Source organism: Antennarius striatus, chromosome 11 (assembly GCF_040054535.1).
Source record: "Antennarius striatus isolate MH-2024 chromosome 11, ASM4005453v1, whole genome shotgun sequence".
NCBI lineage: Eukaryota > Metazoa > Chordata > Actinopteri > Lophiiformes > Antennariidae > Antennarius > Antennarius striatus.
The window spans coordinates 3,123,135-3,146,626 of NC_090786.1; the positions used below are offsets into that span (position 1 = coordinate 3,123,135).

The 23,492-nt window shown below is 43.5% G+C and overlaps 3 protein-coding genes across 5 annotated transcripts in view; 1 reads left to right on the plus strand and 2 right to left on the minus strand.

Moving 5' to 3' along the window:
* piezo1 (piezo type mechanosensitive ion channel component 1 (Er blood group)) overlaps positions 1-15,085 on the minus strand; it is a 38,574-nt gene extending 23,489 nt beyond the window's left edge. For all 3 annotated transcript variants that reach the window (XM_068326640.1, XM_068326641.1, XM_068326639.1), the window contains exons 1-2: positions 14,137-15,085; positions 2,757-2,852 (exon numbers count right to left, since the gene is read on the minus strand). In XM_068326640.1, the coding sequence (XP_068182741.1) occupies positions 2,757-2,852; positions 14,137-14,200 (160 nt within the window). In that variant the 5' untranslated portion in view covers positions 14,201-15,085. The remainder of the gene's footprint in view (positions 1-2,756; positions 2,853-14,136) is intronic.
* A 1,726-nt stretch (positions 15,086-16,811) lies between these two features.
* cdt1 (chromatin licensing and DNA replication factor 1) lies at positions 16,812-20,147 on the plus strand. Its single transcript, XM_068327305.1, has 10 exons — positions 16,812-17,496; positions 17,693-17,833; positions 17,995-18,290; positions 18,373-18,567; positions 18,655-18,800; positions 18,877-18,977; positions 19,057-19,245; positions 19,318-19,458; positions 19,534-19,735; positions 19,811-20,147. Exons 1-10 carry the CDS (start codon positions 16,912-16,914, stop codon positions 19,972-19,974), a joined length of 2,160 nt encoding a protein of 719 aa, XP_068183406.1. The 5' UTR covers positions 16,812-16,911; the 3' UTR covers positions 19,975-20,147.
* Positions 20,148-20,309: 162 nt separating this feature from the next.
* aprt (adenine phosphoribosyltransferase) lies at positions 20,310-23,234 on the minus strand. The gene is made up of 5 exons (XM_068327306.1): positions 23,043-23,234; positions 22,113-22,216; positions 21,720-21,853; positions 21,566-21,644; positions 20,310-21,198 (listed from the first exon to the last, which is right to left on the minus strand). The coding sequence occupies exons 1-5, from the start codon at positions 23,138-23,140 to the stop codon at positions 21,059-21,061; spliced, it is 555 nt and encodes a 184-aa protein (XP_068183407.1). The 5' UTR covers positions 23,141-23,234; the 3' UTR covers positions 20,310-21,058.
* Positions 23,235-23,492: the final 258 nt, after the last annotated feature.

A 23,492-nucleotide genomic window follows, 5' to 3' on the forward strand; every position in this document is an offset into this window, starting at 1 on the left:
CACAAAAAACAAAGCATCAAATAGACGACAGCGCTTTCATTTAAATCTGACAAGCAGGTGGGGAGGAGGAATGTTTTTCTGGTCCAAAAGTTTGGTAAAACATCACCTCACACTAAAAACACTAATCCCCTCCTAAAGGATAATAAGTCCGACTGCCCCACTCATCATTTCTACGATAAATAAAGCAATAATTGAATTCTTGAACGTCCGCCAGGTGTTGGAATCCAACCACGACTAAAACTCTCCAAGCCAACGATGCTGCTTTCTATTAAGTCTCATCATTTCTTTTTCCACGCTCAGCTAAAACAACTCTGTGGGATGTGTGTGTGTGTGTGTGTGTGTGTGTGTGTGTGTGTGTGTGTGTGTGTGTGTGTGTGTGTGCGCGCGTGTGAACATGTGTGTGTGCGTATGTCATGGTTTTGGCAAGCGAGTGGGTTTTCCCTTCGCGGTACTCCCCCCCCCCCTGGCTCTTTGCCCTTTACTTCGTCTGTCTCTCTTTAACGTTTATCCCACCAAAATAAAAGACACTCTTTATATTTTCAATACAAGATTTGCAGATCAAAAAAAGGGCAAAAAAAATTTAAAAAATGATCTGGCTTTTTTCCCCGGTTAGTGTTTGTGACTGAAGTGAACATTTGTGAGCAGCAGTATGGTTTCATGCCAAAAAAGAGTACTACAGATGCAGTATTTGCTTTGAGGATGTTGATAGAGAAGTACAGAGAAGGCCAGAGGGAGCTGCATTGTGTTTTTGTAGATCTGGAGAAAGCTTATGACAGGGTGCCCAGAGAGGAACTGTGGTATTGTATGAGGAAGTCTGGAGTGGCAGAGAAGTATGTTAGAATGGTGCAGGACATGTATGAAGACTGTAAGACAGTGGTGAGGTGTGCTGTAGGTGTGACAGAGGAGTTCAAGGTGGAGGTGGGACTGCATCAGGGATCAGCTCTGAGCCCCTTCTTGTTTGCCATGGTGATGGACAGGCTGACAGACGAGGTTAGACAGGAATCTCCATGGACTATGATGTTTGCAGATGACATTGTGATCTGTAGTGAGAGCAGGGTACAGGTGGAGGAGAAGCTAGAGAGGTGGAGGTTTGTCCTGGAAAGGAGAGGAATGAAGGTTAGCCGCAGTAAGACAGAGTACATGTGTGTGAATGAGAGGGACCCAAGTGGAAGAGTGAGGCTACAGGGAGAAGAGATCAAGAAGGTGGAGGATTTTAAGTACTTAGGCTCAACAGTCCAGAGCAATGGAGAGTGTGGAAAAGAGGTGAAGAAGCGTGTCCAGGCAGGATGGAACGGGTGGAGGAAAGTGTCAGGTGTGATGTGTGATAGAAGAGTTTCAGCTAAAATGAAGGGAAAGGTGTACAAAACTGTGGTGAGACCAGCGATGTTGTTTGGTCTAGAGACAGTGTCACTGAAGAAAAGACAGGAGACAGAGCTAGAGGTAGCAGAGATGAAGATGCTGAGGTTCTCTCTGGGAGTGACCAGGAAGGATAGGATCAGGAATGAGTACATCAGAGGGACAGCACATGTTAGAGGTCTTGGAGATAAAGTCAGAGAGGCCAGACTGAGATGGTTTGGACATGTCCAGAGGAGAGATAGTGAATATATTGGTAGAAGGATGCTGAGTTTTGAACTGCCAGGCAGGAGGCCTAGAGGAAGACCAAAGAGGAGGTTTATGGATGTAATGAAAGAGGACATGAAGGTAGTTGGTGTGAGAGAAGAGGATTCAAAGGACAGGGCTAGATGGAGGAAATTGATTCGCTGTGGCGACCCCTGAAGGGAAAAGCCGAAAGGAAAAGAAGAAGAAGTGTTTGTGACTGAAGATCACGATGAAGTTGGCGGGGAGGGGGGCGTGGGGGGGTTTCATTGTGGAAAATATTGTTGAAAACTAGGATGGCATTTATATTTTCAATACAAGATTAGCAGACAAAAAAAAGGGCAAAAAAAATTACAATTATCTGGCGTTTTTCCCCGGTTAGTGTTTGTGACTGAGGATCACAACGGAGTTGGCGGTGGGGGGAGGGGGAGTGCTTTCATTGTGGAAAATATTGGTGGAAACTAGGATGGCATTAAGTGGGGTGCATTCCACCACCAACGCTGAACAGTCTGTGTGTTTATGTTGCCTGACACACAACAGACTGCTGCAGTAAATTCTGCATGATTAAGGAAAACGAGAAAGGATCTGGATTCTCCCCCCCCCCAGGCTGGATCCATACCAGAGCTTAATGTCCCATCGGTCTTCCAAAATTATCGCACAGAGAGAGATAAACGACCACAAATCACATTTACACCACGTATCGTTCACAAACACTGCCTGAAGGTACGGGTGGGTGATCCTTCACTCCTGACGTTTAATTTAGCAAACCGCTAAAGAGTCAAGTAAATAAAGTGTCCGCTCAGCACTTTGCAAAAAAAGAAATCACCACTTATCAACATAAACACTGAAAACGAGAACTCACAAACATCTGTCAGTCGGATTAAAGGGTGACAGATATGTAAACATACTTTTCACCCTGGGTCAAGTCTGTCAGGCGTCAGGCGTGGGTAGAGTCTCCTTCAATCGATCAAGCTTTACCCAAAGTCAGTTTGAATCCACGTCTACACCCACCCAGTTCCATGGAAATCCTGTCAGTAGTTTTTGTGTTGTTTTTTTTTGTTTCGAAACCAACAAACATGTGCGAGCAAAAGCACAAGTCACGTGCGAGAATGAAAACCAGTGGGTGGTGACGTTACGTCGACTGGAGGAGACGGTCTTACCTCTGATCGTGTGCTTGTTGGGGCACAGGAACCATGGCAGGAGCAGCAGGAAGAGGAAGTAAACCAGCGATAGGACGTTGAAGCGAAAGAGGCACGCTGTGAAGACAGAAAGACAATCTGGTGTGAAGCATCGTCTTACGACAATAGAACTTGAGAAAGCCGCTTAAAAAATGTGGTATCATCAGCAAAAGTGTGAAAAGATGCATCACAAACTGAACTTCATGAACTGTCTCATCTATAATTTGATTGATTGCTTTTTGGGTGTTGGTGCCCGGTTGGGTTCAACCAATCAGGAGTTCTCTACAGCGTCTTCCTCCGGCCCAAACAGCACAGCAACAACAGATTTTATAAGATGCTGCAGCAGAATTAAAACCACTTGCCGGCATTCAGAGCTGGAAAAAAAGAAAGCGTTCTGGCTTATTTCCTTCCCATAAACACGTGGAGTGATAATTATTAGCGTAGCTTTGTTTTAAGGCCTGTTGAGGATGGAGACTGTCCACAGAGATGCCGGATCGTGAATGCAGTTCTAAATCCGTAGCGTCTTTATTTTATTTTATTTTTCAATCATTCCCAGAGAAACTGAACAATCTTGGATCGGCTCCTTTATGGGATCTTCTCTCATTCAAACCCAAAATCCATCTTCCTATCAAATTTCGTGGAAATCTGTGGCTGTCAAACTGACGAATGGATGTTAGATTAGTTTAATCACACTCATTCATTCATATTAAGTTGATGTGTGTGAGTTTTTAATTCAAATTGACCTAAATATTAAGAAATGCTTCAATCTTTCATGCTCCCTGAGGTTCAGAGGATGATTCATCACAATCCCATCTCGCTAACACGTGACTGTCATCACCAATTTTCCCTAAATTCAACATATCGTTCCACAACCTGTCGCATATTTTGAATAATGTGCGTTTTTGTGGTAGAAACTTTCCCATGGATGCAAGAAATATCAAAAATCCGAGCGCGAGCCCATCCATCGCCAGCAGATCTGCTGAATTCATCTACGTTTCCACAGATGTTGAACAGTTTCCGCGTTGAATGGGGGGGGGGGGAGAATGCTCCATCACTGCTCAGGCTGAAGACGAAACGTAAAAATCTGTGGGCTGTAATCGATAAATCGGCCTTCAGAGGCTGTTCAGCAACGACAATTGCTCTCATCTGTTTTTCATTTTTACTGCCTCTGAAATCATACAGGTTATTATGTGATTTGGATGAAAACTGAGATGCAGACTCAAAATATTTTTGTTTCCAATCAGGAAGGCACACAAAGGTGTCATTCCTGACTGTCTGCAGGTATTAGACCCGTCCCGGCTGCAGCTGTCATGTATTCACCTCTTTAACTCTACAGGTCAGCTGTTAAACTTCTAAATATATTAAACATTTTAATATAGTTACAGAAACGCTGCTATTAGAGGAGTTTCTAGACACAAAGAGGGTTTTGTTACATGACTTTTGATGAAGTCTTTTATTATATAGTGCGTTCTGCATGACGACACTGACTAAACAAACCCAACCCTCAAAAGACAACAACATAAAACTTGGGTTGCTGCTTCCCTAATGTGTGTGACTCTTGTTTCCGGCCTGAGACCAACGTGACAGACTTTTCGTCTTTCGTCTCGGCCTTCAAGTGTTTCCTGTTCCTGACAAGTAACAAGTTCAACCAATCACACAAATCCATGCAATTCAGAAAACCGGGTCAGATCTTGACCTCGAGCGAACCCGACTTCCTGACAATCCGTTCACAGCTGGGGGATTGTTTTGTCCTGCATACCCGTAGGAAACACGGACTGAATCTTGAATTCCTGTTTACCTGCAGAACCAAACGTCTTCGTCTTTTCATTTTTGCATAAAAGATTAAAGTTATTTTAAGATGAATCTGCAATAAAAACACTTGAATTCACCAGTAGCTCGAATTATGATGAGTCACGTCAGCTGATTTGGTAAAAATAGCGACACAAGTCACATTTGGAGGAGGTGGGGGTGGATGGATAGGACAAACTTCTCCTTCTGTTTATTTTCCCATGACGACAATAGTCAGTGTTGATTTTTAGTTTTACATACTTGTACATGATGACTAGCATTTATTCTTACACAGCTCATGATCTTCTCCTAAACTTATTAAAATAGTACTATCAGCTAAACCTAGCGTAGCGCATTAGCACTGTGAGCATGACGGTCAGGCTGTTGCCGATAAAGTTCAACAGTTTTGTGAATTTTATGTTCATCCATTAATGCACAAAAATAGCTGCAAATTTTGAAATTGTGAAATTTTCTGCTGTAAATTTCTCTGAGCTGAAATCAAAAAATTTTGCAGGAGCATTTCCAAAAACAACTTCTTCACCAATCTGGTATCACAATCATTTATTCTTCTGATTATTATTCACTCCAGCTTTACTGAGGCCACGTCAAAAACCTCTGGATGAAAGCAAAAAAAATATCTGCATAGAGAAATTTCCCTGGAGTGCTGGGAGGAAACGACATTGAGAGGGAGAAAGCACTTCCTGTCTGACTCATGTGGTTGGTCATGTGACCTGCTGGTAAAATACAGAAGCAGGTGGGGAATGAATCACTTTAAGACTTCTGTAACAGCTCAGTGCTCAGTAATGTCTCCCTTATCTCTGTGTAGTCAAGATATGACTCACTGAAACAAAAGAGGCATTCTCGGGACCGGTTCGTAAAATAACAGATGACAACATCATAAAGTGGATAAAGAAAGGAGTGCATTATAAAGCTGGTGCCCTTCTTGGTTGCTCACTGTAGTGAAAATATCAATCCAGACTCAATGGTGACCCATGTGACAAGGTCACGCTGGGAATGAACGAATAAGAGTGTTTGGCTTTTATTATCAAGGAGGAGTTTGTGGCTTCAGCAGGATCTAGAAATCTAAATTGAATCAAATTTAGAGAAAATCTAGAACAAATCCATTCAATTTTTTTGACATTCTCATAAAACCTAAGTCAAATCTAATCTAATCTTCTCCCACACCTTCCTCCGCTCATGTAGATTGCTTTAAAATGTGTTCTTAGAGGGAAAATGCAGGACTGGGATCAGGTCCGATTCCTGCAGATGGACTTCAGAGCCGAGCATCTCATTATTGTTTACCAGAAGCTGTTGGGTGCTGAGGAGCTCCACCCGTCTGTCCAGCTAATCGAGATCCACCCAAAACGCTGTCTGTGGAAACGCATGATAACGCCACGCAGCAGCCACAGCACCTATCTCTCTGTGCACAACCCCAACATCTGCAGGTCCAACATCCATCCTGTTCCTCCTGTCGTTTCTGATCGGGTTTGTCGACTCATTCCACAATTAAAGGTGTGGAACCCAAATGTTTGATATCCAAACTCTCTTGACGATTACAGGTCATGTTTATTGGGTGGAACTATAATACAAGACACCATGATGTGTGAGGAGAAGACCCAAAGAAAGCTGCCAGGAAAAAACTAATGCAAGTAAACACAGAAGGAAAATCTCTTTATGATTCACTGATTGCGAAACTTCTGAACGTTTTCTCTCGATTCTGTTGGAGATGAGATCCCGCCCTCAGATGAATCTGAATTCAAGCTGCGTTGGTCGTAGGTGTGAATACGTGACAAAAGGTTGGGAGTTTTCCTGACTAAATTTTCCAGGATGTGTCCCAACGCTCACCTACTGTCAGCTGGGATCAGCTCCAGTCTCCCCCCTCAGTGACCCTGTCCTCCCCCCGCCCCTGGTGACCCAGAGAAGAGTCGATGAACGGAAGTTCCATGGATTTATTTATCCAGACGTCAGGTCTGACAGCAGCCTGAGACTGGAACACATGTCGCCGCGTTACAGTTTGTGTGTTTACACCTGGTTACCCATTAGCAGGAAGCTAAATCTTTATTTAATAGAAGTGACACACACACACACACAATAGTAAGAAAACACAGCTGGAACAACACCGACACATTTCTGCTAAGTATATTATTAACTTTGTGATAAAAACAGGCTAGAAATGGAGTTTAATTCAATTATTTTGTCTCTTAAGCCTCAACAGGCTGGATTTAACATTTATATTTGACTCTCGCTGACACAACACGGTAATGAAAGTGTGTCTTATCAATAAATTGAACTTTATTTTCCTTCAGTAAACCTACTTTACCAATGGAAGCCATGTTAACTGTGTTTGAACATGTATCCTCTATCGGTTCGGGCTAATAAAGCTATTTGTAGCTGCTGGAAAGTTTTCTATAGCTTCTAGTCATTCCATATACATCCACTTTGAACTATATAGTCAGTTTATGATGACTGGAAACTGTGTGTCACCCGTCTTATGCGGTGTATCATCTGAACGGCGATACACCATCTCACAAAAATGTCAAACCTTACTTTTACGCGGCGTTTCTAAATCTCTGCCTGACATCCAGGACGCCGCGATGATGTGTTTGTGTTGTTGTTCTTTACGAGCCTCGAGCTGCAGAAAGCTCTTAAAAGTCAGCTCTTAAACACGATTAGATCCGACACATGGAGTCTTACAGAGAACAATAAAAGACTAAACCCGTGATCCGCTGTGAGCTGGCTAGACGGCGAGTCCGTTCCTTTTGATGGAGATATCAAAAGGCGAAGCCCAGACATGCCAAAGAGGATTCAACATGCAGGTAAAATAAAAAAAGATGTGATTATATCCCATCTGCTCTGTTTAGGTGATTCCTCCCAGAATGGAGAGGGAAAAACCCCCTAAAGTTCTGCTATGGAATGTTCACAAAAAGTGAAGCTACGTGTGATGAAGACTCTGTCCAACCCCAAATGGAAAATTACATTCGTGCACGAGTTCGCAACAGTTGGGTACACGCTGTCCACATTTCCTGTTTTTGTGGAAAAGAAGATGGCCAAACGCGCATTTTTAAACGTTCATTCCGTTCTCTCACACGTACGCTCCGAGCGCCACCTAATTAGAGTCTGTTGTCGCTGTGGTGGCGCTGGAGGTCATTTGTGAGCAGCTGATGTGAAAATCATCCCTACCCTTACGCTCACATGGGCGCTGACATAGCTGCGGGGTTCCCACCGCGGCCCCACGACAGGAAAAACAAACACGCCGCACATGCAGACATTTTTATGATTACAGGATCCACTGAAGAGCAACCAGAACCTACACCCAACTCTCACTGTAGACCTCCAGTTATTGATGGTCATGGGAATAAGACTGTTAGTCAAATTTGGGCCATGGGAAGCCACAAAATTGTAAATGTAACTACTGCTTAATGTTACATTACTCTGAATTTATTACTTATTCAAGTTACAAACATTACAGTTGCAAAGAAAAAATATGTTTGTCTTTCTGTTATAACATAAATCCTTTGAATATAAGTTGGCCTCGAGTTGGTCAAACTGCCCTAGCTTGTCCGTGCACAGCTGAAACTACAGTCTTACTGTACCGCAGGGATATCCCCCCCGTCTGGAACCCATCGTGCAGGTGCGATGTGTTTTTATGGCACAAGCATGAGACCATCAGAAGAACCAGATTGCCCCCCCCCCCCCAGGGGGGGGAACATGGATTTCATCTTTTCATCTGTCTTCATGCAGCACGGTTGGCTGAAGTGGAACGTGGAACAGACGGTGAGGTGATTAATGAACACACTCGTGGCAACAGTGACTCAACAAACAAGACAAAATCATACACAAACCTGTCGCCGACGGCAACAGTTATTGGATTGTTAAAGTAGAAACAGACAACTTTTCACTACAAGCTTGTTTGTTTCTGTTTCCTCGAAGCTCCTGGTTGGTTTTTCTAGCTGCTAGCGTTAGACATAGAGTTAACGCTAACTTTCCGAACGCTAAAGAACAGGCATGAGAGTTGGCTTTGAGCTGAGATCGCTATCAACATATTGCTGTTTGGATTTTAGCCATGAAGTTCCAATGCAGTGAGAGTCTTGAGCTAAAACTGGACAACCTGTCCTCTAGTCTTGATTAGCTCCACTTTTTCATTCGCTGCTGCAACAATTCCAGTCCGTTCCAGTGTCAAACTGGGAAGTCGATGAGTATTTTGGTATGTTATTGGACTGCTTTGACTCTCACATGTCTAAGTCATCATTTCTGATCGCTGCAACAGAAACATCCACTCACAAATGGCGGGAACCGTCTGCCAGCGGACCGGCCCTCAGTCTCTAAAGTTCTTGGCAATCAAACTGGTGTAGAACCAGTACAATAGATGATTGTTTACAAGAGGAAGTTTGTATCCAGGGTAGATTTCTAGATTTGGAGTTGGATTATAGTACAGTAAACGATAAAGAGATAACCTTGACGATTGTTCCTGTTCCCCAAAACAGCTTTTGTTCTGGGTTACACGTGTTTACATGGCATGGTACGTTTCCCAGAAAGTCATTTTTGTGGTCAGATATTCCATGAGTTAATGCTCCATTACAGACGTGCCAGTCAGAGCTCTGGAGCAGACACTGTCCTGGCTCTGAACTCTCCCAGCTCGCCGCGCTCCCTGAGCATTGGCTCAAACATGCAACGGCATGTCTTCACCATTAAAAAGTGAGGCGGAGAGAAAGAGGCCAGCGCTTCGGAAAATCTGACTTGGCCCCCGCGAAGTCAGGAAAGGGTTGAGGATTTTCACATCATAAGAAGAGCTGCGACTCCTTCTGCTGATGGTGTCACGATAACAAGATGAACTTGGTCCACTGATGGTTAGCTCCCAAAAAGATCCCTCCCTCCAATTTAGACTAAACTTTTGAAACGCTCATCCCTCCTCCATCTGGATTACTCCCTCCAGCCTCGCAGTTCAAACACTGAGTATCTGTCACTGAGCCGTGAAGTCTTGTTAAAGTGCTGCAGTGTGGAACGGCTCTGACTCACCAGATTAGACACCAATCTGAACCTGGGTAAAGACAAGATATTATTCTTACACATCTTCTGAATACGGTTCCTGCAAACATTGGACAGTTTTTTCCCACCGTTGTGGGATTCCATCCCTTTCTTGCATCGTATTTAGTTACTTAAATGTCTCAGGTTCCAGCTGTTGTATTCCGTTCTTTATAAAGAACCACACATTTCCAGGGGAGGACAGGTCGCGCCTGCAGGCAGGTCGGTCTAGTAAGGCTGCAGAATGTCGTTTCATTGTCTGCTGGAATCAACAGGAAAAGACACGGCCTGGACAGCAACCGATGTTTTTCTAAACCTGCGTGTACCTTTCAGGATTAACGTTGCGTTCACAGACATGCAGGTTACCCTAACCCCCATCCTCATACCATCACAGATATGGTCTTTCTATTTTTCTTTGAATTGCATTTTTAAAAAGCCTAGAAAACGAACACATTTTGCGTCCCGGCGTCTTTGGAGTACGAGTTGAACGAGTGATACAAATACATCGTCCTCTCTTCAGATAGTCTTGAGATACTCTTCAGATACTCTTCAGATACACTTCAGATACTCCATCTGGTACAGCAACACTCTTCCTATCTTTTCCAGATTAAAGTGTACAGAACAAACACACTGACTTCCCTTTGAAGCTTGTGTACAATGAACTTGGGTGTTCTTCAATCCTTTTTGAGGTTGTGTAAGGGAACAATTGGAACCTGGCCGGTTTTTAATTGATGTGGTCAGCATCAACAGTATCTGGGTTCCATTCTCATTGTGGCAGGATGGTCTTTGACCCAAACCAACCTGTTGCCCTACATATAAAGCACTGACAAGTTTTTTCCATCACCAGCAATGTGGATCTTTTTACTGGACCATCAAAGGCAAAAAAACAAGGTCTCAGTTCTGGTCAAGAACTCTGGTTAGTCACCCAAAGAACAAGACTGTGGTTTCAAGCGGCAAAATGAGTTTGCCGAGATGAAGAAATCTGGAATAACCTGTTCAGGCTGGATACATGGAAAAAAACAGACTGATGCAGAGAGAGATGGATGGATGGACAGATATTTTGCCCCATACTTGTTAGGCTACAGAACGTAGCGCTGCAAACTCGTCCATGCCATCTACTTTGGACTCAGGGAAGACCAAGGTGTCGTTGTACTATAAACGTTAGAGGAGTTACGCAGTCTGACAGAAACGGAGGTAGTATGAGCAGAATTTGCAAATATGCAAAAAGTACAACTTTTCCATTAGTGAGGAGGCGTGGTCGACCCCACGACTTTTAAAAGCTGACTGATCAACCCAGAATCTTCATTTACATCTATCCTGGTGATTTTAGGACTTTGTTTTATATTAAGGCTCATTAAACCATTTAAGGAGTTAATTGTCCCTCGGTGTTCCAACTCAAGCAAGAGGCAATTATAGGACAGCGGATTAACGCCATAGTCCCCCTGGTTGTGTGCACAGCCAGAAGACTTAGCAGTAGTGGTATCTAGTTCAGTCTTCACAGGAACACGCAATCGTAGCGTCCACTTCAAGTCGTATCTGCCTGGACTTTTTTTTCGTTGCTGAGTTATATCTGAGTTATGTAATCATTTTTTTCCTGTTTTAAAGCAGAGGAAGAAAATGATCCTAATTGTTTTTGTCTTTGGAGATCTGTTGAGCAGTAACAGTCTGAGCACACAACTTTCCAAGGACCTAGTCGTAACTTTAATTCCAAGAAGAAGTCCAATTTTCTGAGAATTCCCAGAAAGCATTTGAGATTAACACTTTTAACCTAAACAGAATGACAGGCCTGGTGTTGCTCAACCTGTAATTCTGACACCGACAATCATATCTTTGAAAGTTCAGCTCAGTCCATAGAGCAGCATCCCGAGGCTATGGTGCTGTAGCAGGCAAAGGCTCTGATCCACCCGTAAACCTGGGCCGCACACCTTCCTCCTGCACTCCCTGTCACTCATTGGCTGTTCATTCAGTAAAGGCTGAAGTGAAGTGTCCAACCCTGGTTACAAATAAAGTTCCATGAAGTATGAAAGCGACATCCTCAAAAAGTTCGGTAATCGCAAGCAATTGTTTCGCAAAAATTTACACAGAAAAATAAGGGAAAAAAACAGCATTGGATACCTGCAACGTTGTGTGTGTTTGTGTGTTTGTGTTTGTGTGTGTGTGTCTTGACAGCTTTCTTGACTCATTTCACTTCCGTTGACTCAGTAGAAGTTCAAGTGAAACGTCAAAACAAACAATGAAACGTCTGGCGAGTGACATCCTGTCAGGAAACGCTCACAGACGTGCGAGAAAGAAACGTCTGAAGCAGAACCATCGGCCCGCTTCAGACATGGCCTCTGACACCAGAGCTGGTTCTGACCACTGAGGCATGATGGGTATTTAAGGTGTTTTTACTCTCAGCTGGATTCCTGCAGGCCATTCATGAGTTGTTCAAAAACATTTCTAATGAAATGAATGAGAAAGCAAAAGAATTGCTCAACAGTCACTAACGTTGAGTTCAACATGACTTTGTCCTCCTGGTATGAAGGGAAAGGTAATTCATACGGATTAAGTCAGAAACAACATTGATATTTCTTCCACACAAATGACAGAGACAAAATTTCCTTCTGCATCACTTTTCCTTTAGTTTTTGACAAATTACAACCAAACGTCCAGCATAGTTCACCCTTAATTACATAACTTTCTTTCAACCACTCCTTTTTTTCCACATCACAGGTCCAACGCTGCCTGCTCAACCACACAGCCTTGGAAAAGATTCACTCACGTTGCATCTCCTCAAACAGCAGGAAGCGCAGCGACTATAAGTGGCAGGAAAAATTCAGCGAATGCTGCGGCAAAAAAAAAAATAATTAACGTAGCACGGGTCAGTCATTACGACCAGTGGGAGATGTTTCCCTGTGGGTTTCCATTTAACAATCAATGCAGCGTCTAAATGTTTACCGTAAGTCTATGTTGAGTAATAAAGTTTGAATTTGAAAGAACAAATTACAAAAAATCATTTACTTGAAAATGGCAAAGAAAATTTTTGAATTTTTAGAATGGACACAAGTATGACAAGCTTTATATTTAATTATAGATAATTCATGCAAATTAAGAAAGAAGAAATATTTTGAAATGAAGAAATATTCTTGACAATAATTTACAATATTTTACAATATTTATTAAAGTTTACAATACACAGCAAATCACAGAAAATTTCAAATAATTTCTGATTTATTTATTTTTTTCAGGCGTAGATAACATGTATGGTTAATATTTGCCATTTACTCCTGAACAGAACGTCTTACCTTTCACAGATACATGAAACCCACTTCAGTAATGCTGACTCGGCATCATTTGTATTTTAAACTCCTAGATCCAAATCCAGGTTCAGATTAAGATCATGCTCCATATTTACGGAACAAAATTAGCTGTCTTGGTAATATTTTATTATCTCAAAGTGCTGTAGAAAGTAAGCATAAGCTTCCAAACCCACATCAAAAATTCACCTGTCCTTCGTTGGCCTGAGATCCACCTCAAAATCAAATTTAATTCAAATCTGATGGGAATAACGAGGTAGTTCTAGATGAGAAATAATAAATTCCTGGCTTCTGCAGGCTTTAAAATATTCAACCACCTCACAAGAGACACATTCAATCTTCATACGCTCACTATATCAAAAGAGTCTTATGTCTGAACTTCAAAGTGTCCACCACTGCTGACCCAGAATCCCCAGAACCATATAGATCCGACCCAGAATGCTGTTCTCTGGAGCTACGAAACAAAACTGGACCTTTTGGGGCCTCTGGATCAGCGGAGGATCCTCTGGAGGAGGAAGAACAAAGAAAACATCTCCATCTGTGAGGAAAGCTGAATCTGATCCCAGTTGGAACTCACGAGTCCAGAGAGACCTGGTTCCAGAAGTCATGGATCATTCTAGAGACCATCAAAAAGACAACCTCTGGGATCTGAAGGAGTTGTGGTAGCAATAGTCTGGAAATGGAGGAGTTTGTCCCTGAGGAATGGGCTAAGATTCCTCAGGAACACTCCCAGAACCTGGTCTGGATATGTCTGGTATTAGATTAACAGCATGAAGGGTGTCTAGAAAGAACTAGAGGAGACCCATTCAGGGTCTGCAGCAGCATTTTCTATCTAACCCATCAGTTTTATGGAGGTTCAGGTCGGTTACTGCGATCAGCTGATAGATAATGAAGGTCAGGATGAAACTTAAAGACGAAGTCATCATTCATCCTGTAAATATTTCAACACTAAAGCCTCCTTTCATGAAACCCGCAAAGTCCAAGTTACACAATGAGAGGCGTCACCGAACCCAATAAACAGGACCAATACCTTCAGTCCAAATAACTTCCCCTTGTTCATTTGGCACCAAGAAACTTTCTGTGCTGTTTGGGATCCAAAAGAACAACAACAAAAAAGTTTTTACTGTTTTGTCTCCAGCTGCAAACCAGTTACCACCCAGCAGGATCCTTTACGAGACCCAGCGCTCACGTCATCGGAACTTTGTTGTGACACATGTTGGTTGTTACTCCGGGTTTTCTGTAGTTAGTTCTCCTACCTGTTAACAGCGCGGTGGGCAGCAGAAAGCAGTAGAGGAGCCAGACGATCACCTGGAGATCCATGATCTGCGCGCAATCAATCAAATAATGGATCCGACGCGCGCGTTCGGCCCCATAATGGCTTACAGAACCTGACAGGAACGGGTGTTTAGTTCATCATTCCGATCATCTGTCACCATCCACTAGTCTAGTGGGGACTAGTCATGTTTCAAAGCCCCGGTTTCCAGCCGCTCCATCTGGGGGTTTTGCGTCTGCGCGCCGCGGCCGCAGCAGGTCGGTTGTGAGAGGAAGAGAACGGGATGTGGCTCCGGAGGGGCCCAGGCTCAAGTCACAGAGCTGTAGGTGGAAAATGTGATTCACAGGCGAGTCGGGCTGAGGGCGTTCATAGAGGAGCCATTCAGCTGCTGGTCACCTCCCTGCTGCAAACGCGGCTCCGCTCCACCGCCTTACAACTTCCATTTAATTACACGTGCTGCGCGCAGAGGCGTTTGGAAGCGACTGGGTTCTGCAATACAAGGAAGAATTGGATTAATATGAGACAAGATGTGTTCTTGAAAGTCTTGTTGTGGGTTTCAAACTTTTTAAACCGGCATTTCTGACGCTGTTGTGCTAAATATCGCAAGAACAACAAACACAGCAGTCATGCGTTCTCCAGCGGGGCCGCTTTGTGCGACAGCGGCGCCCCCTAGCGGACAGGTGAAGACGGTGCAGTGGTTTAAGGGCAATAGCGCAAAACCAAGTGTGCGGAGGTTCTGTGATCCAGGTAGAGGGGAATTAAGAAGGGTAAAAAAAATAATCAGCTGTTCTTGTTGAAGAAACATTAACAAAGTCCGGTTGATTCTTTTTTATTTTTGTTGCTGTTCTTAAACCACAAGTTCAAACTGCCTCGCTGGAGGAATGTGCTTATACTGATGCCTTTGGTTCACAGATGGGCCAAACTCACCCCAGAATAAAGAACATACAACTACACTTGAGTTAGGCTTTGTTTGTTGTCAAATTTTTCCATACATTTTGAAAAAGTACTGTTGGCATGTTTTCAAAACGTTCTTTATCTGTCTTATGAGCACATTTGAATTGTATTCATGTTTAGTCTACATTTAGATGCAGAAATTATTTTTGAAAATGTAAATTATAATGTATTTAACCTTTATTTTATATCTGAAAAAATTCACTAACGTTGCGTCTCCTCAAACTACAGGAAGCGCATTGCCCATAAGTGGCAGGAAAAATCCAATGAACGAATGAAAGCAAAAAGGAATTGCAGCGAATATTAATGTAGCACGGGTTTGTTGTTACAGCTACTGGAAGGTGTGTGCCAGTGGGTTTCCATTTAACAATCAATACCCCGTCTAAATGTTTACTGAAATTCTGTTATGAGTGATAAGGTTTGAATTTGAAAGTACAAATTAATATTTCCCTGAAAATTGCAAAGATAAATGTTGCATTTTAAAACGGTCTGAAGTCCTTGTATAACAAGCTTTATATTTAATTACAGTTATTTCATTGAAGTCTACAAAGAATAAATAATTATAATACAGAAATAGGTTTTATTTAAAAATGTTCTACTCGTATGTTTTCCAAAAAATTCTTTATTAGTCTTATGAGTACATTTACAGATTATGTTCATGATTTTGCAATGAAGACAGCAAATAACTGAAAACCTCAACTAATTTCTGGATTTATTTTCTCTTTTACATGTATGGTTAATATTTTCCATTTACTTCTGGACAGAACGTCTTACCTTTCACAGATAAGTGAAACCCACTTCAGTGACGCTGACTCGACATCATTTGTATTTAAACTACTAGATCCAAAACGAGGTTCAGATTGACATCTCTGAAAATTTTGTTTTGGTCCTACTCCTCCATTGTGATTGATGATGTCTTTATAAATAAATACAGTAACTAGAATCTAATTTTAAAAATAAAGTAAATATATGACTGTAACAGATTAGGTTTCATCAAGGCGTCATGATCTCCTTTTTTGCTGTCTCGAAATTAAGGACTACAATATGCAAAACTGCTAATCTCCTCAGTGTTGATTACTGGGTGTGACTGTTTGATGACAATCAACCATGATTAATCAGTTTTTGAGTGATTCACCTTTACCAAGATATTTAATCAGTTATTCAAAAATAACGTTTAGATATCCCCAAATTATAACGTAATTACCAAAATAATGCAGTAGAATGATGAATTAGTATGTCAAAATGATGAGTTTTTGGCTAATGTAAAAAAAAATAATCTACAAATTAATTAAAAGTATTCATTATAAATTGTTAGTTTCCCAAAGTAATGACTTAAACACCTTTAAGTCATTACTTTATGACTCATATACACAAATATATTTACTGAATGAATTTTAAATTTTCAGTATTAAAATTTTCTGTTCTCATATAGACACAATTTTCATTATTTTAACCAACAACATCAATTCTTTGACATTCAAACTTATTACTTTAATATTTTATTGAAAAAATCCATCTGTTCATGTTGTTTGAGCTACACTGGGATAATTACAGGAGGACGAGTACGTTACGTCATACACCACGTGATTCAAGAAAACTCATCAATAGTAGACAATAGTGATATAATCAATCAATCAAGGCGTGAAACAACAACGGATCAGCTTTCAACTAATACATTCTAACATACAATCGATGTCGACACAACAAAAAAACTTTATCTCCCATAAAACGAGCGCGGGTAAAGGTCACGGATGGTCCGCTCCTTCTTTAATTATCCTAGGATTTACCGGGGGCGTGGCTTTGCTCAATGCGCGCGAAACTTCATTTCTTCTTCCTGTCCGGCGTGAACATTTCCGGGGGTCTTTTGTTGTTGACTAGTATTTATATCGCCGCGGCTCCCGTTGTGTTACACATTCGTGTGTGTTCGTTTTCGCTCTCGGTGTCCAGCTTCAGCGGCAGCGGCATGTCTCAAGCCCGAGTTACCGACTTTTATTACCAGAGGAAGAAAAGCATCGCCGCTCCGGTGAAACCGACCAAGCCGCGGAGGAGCACCGCTGTCGGTAGCGACTCGGCTAACACCGCCCGCACCAGGTCCACGTCTAAAAACAAAGATGTCTCCGACGCGGCTTCTGTCCACGCGGAGTTTCTCCGGGTTATCGACGAGGCGTTGGGGGAGTCCGCCATCTGCAGCAAAGATCTCCCCCCGAGTCCACGGACACCCAAACGGACGGCGTCCGAGTTTGACCTCGGGACAGCCGTGTTTTCGGGCTCCGCCGAGCACAGCACGGCCAAGAAGAGACGGCAGGCGACGGTGGCTAAAACTAACGCCCCGGAGAAAGGAACCAGGAAGAAGGCCAGGAAGAAGCTGGACCTCCCTCAGGACTCCCCACAGGTAGTTTTGATCCCTGTTAAAGTATTAGATTTAATAATTATTATTTAGACAAGTAAACATTTGTTTACCTCTTGGGTGCTACTTTATTAATCTTTAATAAGATATAAATCACATACAGACATATTATACATGTAGCAGTGATGTTGTTTCAAACAGTTTCCTGTCCCAGTAAAACTAATGCAGTGTTTGTTTCCAGGCCCAGTTTGATGAGACCAGCAAAAAACTCGCATCTCCAGCGTCCCCTGCTCCTGGACCAGATGCTGAGGGTCCCGCTTCTGTCCGGATCAACAGGTCTCCACAGATCTTCAGTAAGACCACCAGAGGACAGACCAGCCAGGTAAACAGAGCGTCTGTGGACCATCAGGACATTCTGCACCGGCCTGCTTGATGGAACTGTTATTTTTAGAGACACAATCCTTACATTTGTTGTTGATTTATTTGTGGGATTAATTGACAGTCAAGAATAAATAATCATGGTTTAAACCTTTATCCTCTTAGGCTTTGTCTAGGGACGACATTGCTGCTCTCAAGTCTCGCCTTCAGAAAATCAAGAAACGTTCAGAGGAAACTCCGTCCTCAGCTTCTGCTCCCACATTACCATCCTCCTCCCCCTCGCTCACCGCTGCAGAACCCAGCAGTACGACCTCTGATGCCCCTAAAACTGCCCCGCCTCACACATCAGACGCCAAGGCTCTCAGGTTCAGCGTGGCGCGGGCCAAAGAGCTCGCGGCTAAAGTTCAGAAGAGGACAGAGGAGAGAGCGGCGGAGGGGAGAGAGCCTCCGGTCCCGGACAGGTGGGAACACCGACGTTTAAAGTTAATATTTAGCCTCAAATGCCACAATATAAAACTCTTGTTCCTCTTATTTGCCCCTCAGCGGCGAGCAACCCGCTTATCAGCGCTACCACAACCTCGCCCAGGCGGCCCCCCCGGGCCTGTCGCTACCTTACCGATACAAGATTCTAGCTGAGATGTTCAGGAGCATGGACACGGTGGTCGCCATGCTGCACAACCGCTCTGAGACAGCCACCTTCAGCAAGATCAAGAAGGGGGTTCAGGACATGATGCACAAGTAGGTGGATGGGGGGATGCGGCGTCTTTAACGGCGTCCTGCAGGTCGGATCCGACTGTCAGGGTTTGTTTCTTTCTCCACCTTCAGGCAGTTCGAGGAAAGTCACGTGTCTCAGATCCAGACGGTTCTCCCCGACGCCTACAGGTTCAGGCAGGAGAAGAACATCCCAACGTTCAACAACAACGTGAAGCGGGGCAGCTACCAGCTGACCGTGGAACCCGTCGTTCAGTCCGGTTAGAACCCAAACACCATTTTGTTCCCGTACGATTTAAATGCAGGTCACTAAACGTCACGTGTCGACCCCTTCAGACCTGAACGAAAGCCGTCCCTTCCTGTCGGCATCTCGTCTGCTCGAGAGAAGACAAGTCTTCCACCAGAACCTGGTGTCTCTCGTCAAACAGCACCACCAGGTGAGCGCCGTTTAATTCGGATTGAACCACCGAATCCGAGCGAACTCATTTCTAAACCACATGTACATCTACCCCGCAGGCGTTTCTGTCCTCGCTGGTTCCCCCGATGTCCGTCCCGGAGGACAAACTGACACGCTGGCACCCTCGTTTCAACGTGGACACGGTGCCGGACGTCCGTCCCGGCACCCTGCCTCAGCCTCCTCACGTGGAGAAGCTGGCGACGGCTCAGGAGGTGCTGGACAAAGCCCGCTCGCTCCTCACGCCAAAGGTAGCGAATCGGGTTACGCGTTGGGTGTGTGACGGAACGGCGATGAGACCATCTAAATGTTTGTGTGTCCAGATGGAGAAGGCTCTGGAGTCTCTGGCGCTGAAGACGGAGGTGAAAGTCGAGATTAAAGAAGAGAAGTTGGACGTCCCCCAAACGCCGCCTCCTCCGGTCCCGGCGGCCCTCAAAGGGGTTTCCCAGTCCCTGCTGGACAGGGTAGGACTCCACAATGTTCAGGTCACGTCTCAAACCTGCGATCAGGTCCATCATGTGGTTTCCTCGTCTTTACAGATTCGTGCTAAAGAGGCCCAGAAGCTCCAGGCGGCCATGACTCGAAACCCCGCCCAGGAGGACCGTCTGCTGATGATGTCACGCCTCCCGGAGCTCGCCAGGATCCTCCGCAACGTCTTCGTCGCCGAGAAGAGGCCGTGTCTGATAATGGAGGTGGTGTGCAGCAGGATGGTGGCCAGCTACCGCTCCGCTCTCAGCGCAGGTGGGTTCATCGCCATGACAACCAGCAGATCGCGTTTGTGTTCATCGCTCCTGACCGGTTGTTTTCGTTTAACAGGTGAGATGGAGAAACACGTCCGTCTGCTGGCAGAACTGGCTTCTGATTGGCTCACCATTCACCCAATCAGAAAGGACTTCTACCTGAAGCTGAACAAGAACACGGAGGTGAACGCAGTGGTGGACAAACTGAACAGCAGAATGAAGGAGGAGGAGAGGAGCTGACGCTGCAATGACCGACCGCTGGACGAGACCCTGAAGGCCTCGTCATTATGAGACTTTTTTTTTTATTGGTGAAAACAGGAGTCCTGTGGTTTAAGTCGCCACGGCTGCAGGATGACATGTTCCCAACACCCTGCCATGTTGGAAACAAGATCCTTTTGGTTTCGTTTTGTTTTTTAATCTCTTTAAAAGTCGACACTGATGTTCAGACACAGGATCGTCTCTCCAGGACATTTAAAACCAACCATTTCCGGCTCGTGTTTAACAACCATCTGCAGGACCAGGAAGGTCGCTGTTCCATTATGTTTAAGAAATACAAGCGATTGTCAGAACATGCCTCGGATTCTTTTATTCACTGAACGCAGTTTATTAAATGTGATGTGGTAAAAATAAAACACCAGCAATCGCATTCGTTATGTGGAAGTAATGGGAGAATATTCCTGCCAGGATTGCACACAAGAAAGGAAGAGAGATCTTTACGGTGCAGATGTGTGGAGATGTAAAGTCTGTCCGTCACAAGCAGGCGCAAGAAAATATTTAATATAACAGTAAAGCTGCATGATATCACCATGACAACAGTCGATGTGCGTCATAATTTAGTAACCATACACTAGATTAATACACATCTGGTTTAGGCTAGCATTTTGCTATGCTGCTGGTTGACTTCCCATGATGCACCAGGCACATCATGACATTTTCCCAATAATTCCCCTAAAAACAAACATTGACCCCAAAGAGCTGCTGCGTTTTAGCCGTTACATGACCACGGATGTGGGGAGTGACTATTAATGTTGAGATAAAGACAGTTTAAAAAGAATTCCCTGTAAATTATATTAAAGTACATTTTCCCTCATGCATTGGTGTGTCTGCAACAGTAATCCAGTACTGGTGAGACAGTTCTGCATAGAGTGACTGCAGTTTCTGAACAATCCATATTGAGTCGTACAGTTTGTAGATGGTCCCCGCATATGAATGATGAACTGGTATCGGCGCCATACGATTGAATATCTAGGAGGCAGATTGGAATCCAGTGAGATGAGACTGACAAGCACAAAAAGGTTACTGGATCCAGTGACGGCTGTGGATCTCAGTATTGGACCAGAGAAAAGACGCTGATGGGTTTCAGTCTGTCGAGGCCGTTCAGTTCTTTGAGCTCGATGACCACCATGCAGCCCAGAACCTCGGCCTGCTGCTTCCTCATCAACTCACACGCCGCGTACAACGTTCCTGCAACACACACACCTGGGTGTTACTGCTTGGATCTGAGCAACAACTTTTCCAAAATGACAAACATCTTGCAAATTATGGAGAAAACGAACAAAACATTGTCATTCAAGCCGTTCTGGTTAATTTGCATATTTTAAACAAGATATTAGGAGAAAAATAAATTTTCAAAATACATAATTGTTTTTAGCTCTCAAAAATATCATGGTGCCCCTCCTTGGCATGAGGGAGATGTTCCACAAGAAAACCAATAATGATTTTGCTCAAGAAACCCTCAACTTGTAACCATAGAAACAGAAAGAGATGATAGTAATATATGGAAAGAACCCTTATCTGCTTCCACTGTACTTCAGATTGGAGCGTTTCTCACCTCCGGTAGCCAGAAGGTCATCGATGAGCAGGACCTTCTGTCCCGGAGCGATGGCATCCTCCTGGATCTCTGCCTCGGCCTGGAATAAAACCATTCACTAGAGCAACTGCGATGAAGCACGAGGCCTTCTTCATCATATGAGACTGTTATTCACCTTCCCGTACTCCAGATCATACGACACGGACACCGTGGCTCCAGGAAGCTTGCCTTTCTTCCGGACCAGGACGAAGCCAATCCCCAGCCGCTGGGCGAGCAGCGGCCCGAACAGGAAGCCTCGAGCATCTAAACCTGAACACGACAACAAATAACATACGAATTTACATTCAGTGTGGAAGGAAGAAGGTGGGAAAAATGAGATAATCAGCAGAGGAATCTTTGAAATTTAAATAAAATTACCTCATTAAAATGGATTGGCTTGAATGCACCAAAGTTTCAAAATAATTTCAAAAGTTCTCAGTCATAAAAAACTGGAGTTAATGAACCAACAAGTTTGTCAGGATAATGGAGCCGTTATCTTTCTGCCTCTGCTGATAAGTGGTGTCCTTACCTACAATCAGATCAACCTGCTGGTGGTTCCTCTTCACGTGTTCTTCAAACAGGTCCGTCACCGCTGTCAGAGAGGCTGGATCCTTCAGAATGGGACAGATGTCCCTGTGGGACACATTAAATCAATATCCTGTCTTTATAATGGGTGTCAGTATGAAACACAAGGCTCTAAAGCACTGCAGTGGAGACGGTTACATCATCTGTACATCATTATCAGTTTGGATTTCAATAGTAAACAGCATCCATCCCTACCGGAAAACCTTCTTTTATTTAGTTTTTTGGTTATTTTTCAAAAGCCAGAACCTGGATCTGACCAAATGTTTTATTTAGACAACACCCGGTCAAACCATCCTGACACTGGCCCAGGTATGACCCCTGTTGCCATGGTTGCCACGGCCTGACCTTTCTCCTCCAATCCAGAGTGCATTTATTACACTATGACGTCATTACTAGCAAGTATTTAATCCAAACAGGTATAACCGGCGTTAATTAGCTAGCTAATTAGTTAGCTATAGCTTTGTTCGAGGCTAATATTTCTATTGACATTTATCAACAAAAGATGCTAGCAAACGGAGTATAACTGTTTATTGCACTTTTATTTCATTCTTATTCATTCATTTATTTCAGGCAAGGCAAGGAAAAACAACAACAAAAAACAACAAACAAACAAAATAATTAAATAAGCAAATAATAAATGAAGATCAACTCTATTAAAAGTAGAGTTTACTAAAGATGGTCTGTTGGGTAAAACATCTATATTTATGTATTTATAAATTTAACATACGTATTCTTTCATTCTCGAACAGCCTGACCGGACAGTTTACCATTAACGATCTTTTTCGCTGTTTGATTTCTGCACGTGCGTGTGGGCCGGACTTCCTGTCAGCACGAGCTACCTTTCGAACTGACACGTAGTTTGAGTGATGCTCACCTGAAGATGATTCCTTCCTTAGGGAAATCTACGAACTCCCGGATGTGTTTCTGAACCAGCAGCAGTTTAGAGTCTCCGTCTGCTGCCATTGTTATCATCCACTGACACCAACCGTCCTCGCTCACGCGCCTGCCTCACTCGCGCGCCTTCCTCCTGCTTCCGCCCTTCGTTTCTTCTTCGAGACTATTAATTAAGGTCAACGCCGTAACGCCCACTCCGGGGTTAAAGTTCACACAGATTAAACTAGGGATAAAATTCGAATAGAAAATGAAGAAAAACGGCAAGAAAAAAAAAATCATACTTTAATAATATCTGTAGGGAAACTAACAAATTAGTAAAAAATCTCAAGTGTATAAAACATGTATTCTCCGTGATTGAACTTAGTTATGCATTGAAAATGTTTTTTTTTCTGTATATTTTGGTATTTTATTTATTTCATATAGTTTTTAC

Excerpts from the sequence above, each read along its gene's own strand:
- cdt1 (XM_068327305.1), top strand. The coding sequence starts at position 16,912 with ATGCGCGCGAAACTTCATTTCTTCTTCCTGTCCGGCGTGAACATTTCC. Across the intron at positions 18,978-19,056 it reads TCGTCAAACAGCACCACCAG|GCGTTTCTGTCCTCGCTGGT; the intron begins GTGAGCGCCGTT and ends TCTACCCCGCAG. Across the intron at positions 19,736-19,810 it reads CCGCTCCGCTCTCAGCGCAG|GTGAGATGGAGAAACACGTC; the intron begins GTGGGTTCATCG and ends TTCGTTTAACAG.
- aprt (XM_068327306.1), bottom strand. The coding sequence starts at position 23,140 with ATGATAACAATGGCAGCAGACGGAGACTCTAAACTGCTGCTGGTTCAG. Across the intron at positions 21,854-22,112 it reads GCAGGTTGATCTGATTGTAG|GTTTAGATGCTCGAGGCTTC; the intron begins GTAAGGACACCA and ends TGTCGTGTTCAG. Across the intron at positions 21,645-21,719 it reads ATGATCTGGAGTACGGGAAG|GCCGAGGCAGAGATCCAGGA; the intron begins GTGAATAACAGT and ends GTTTTATTCCAG.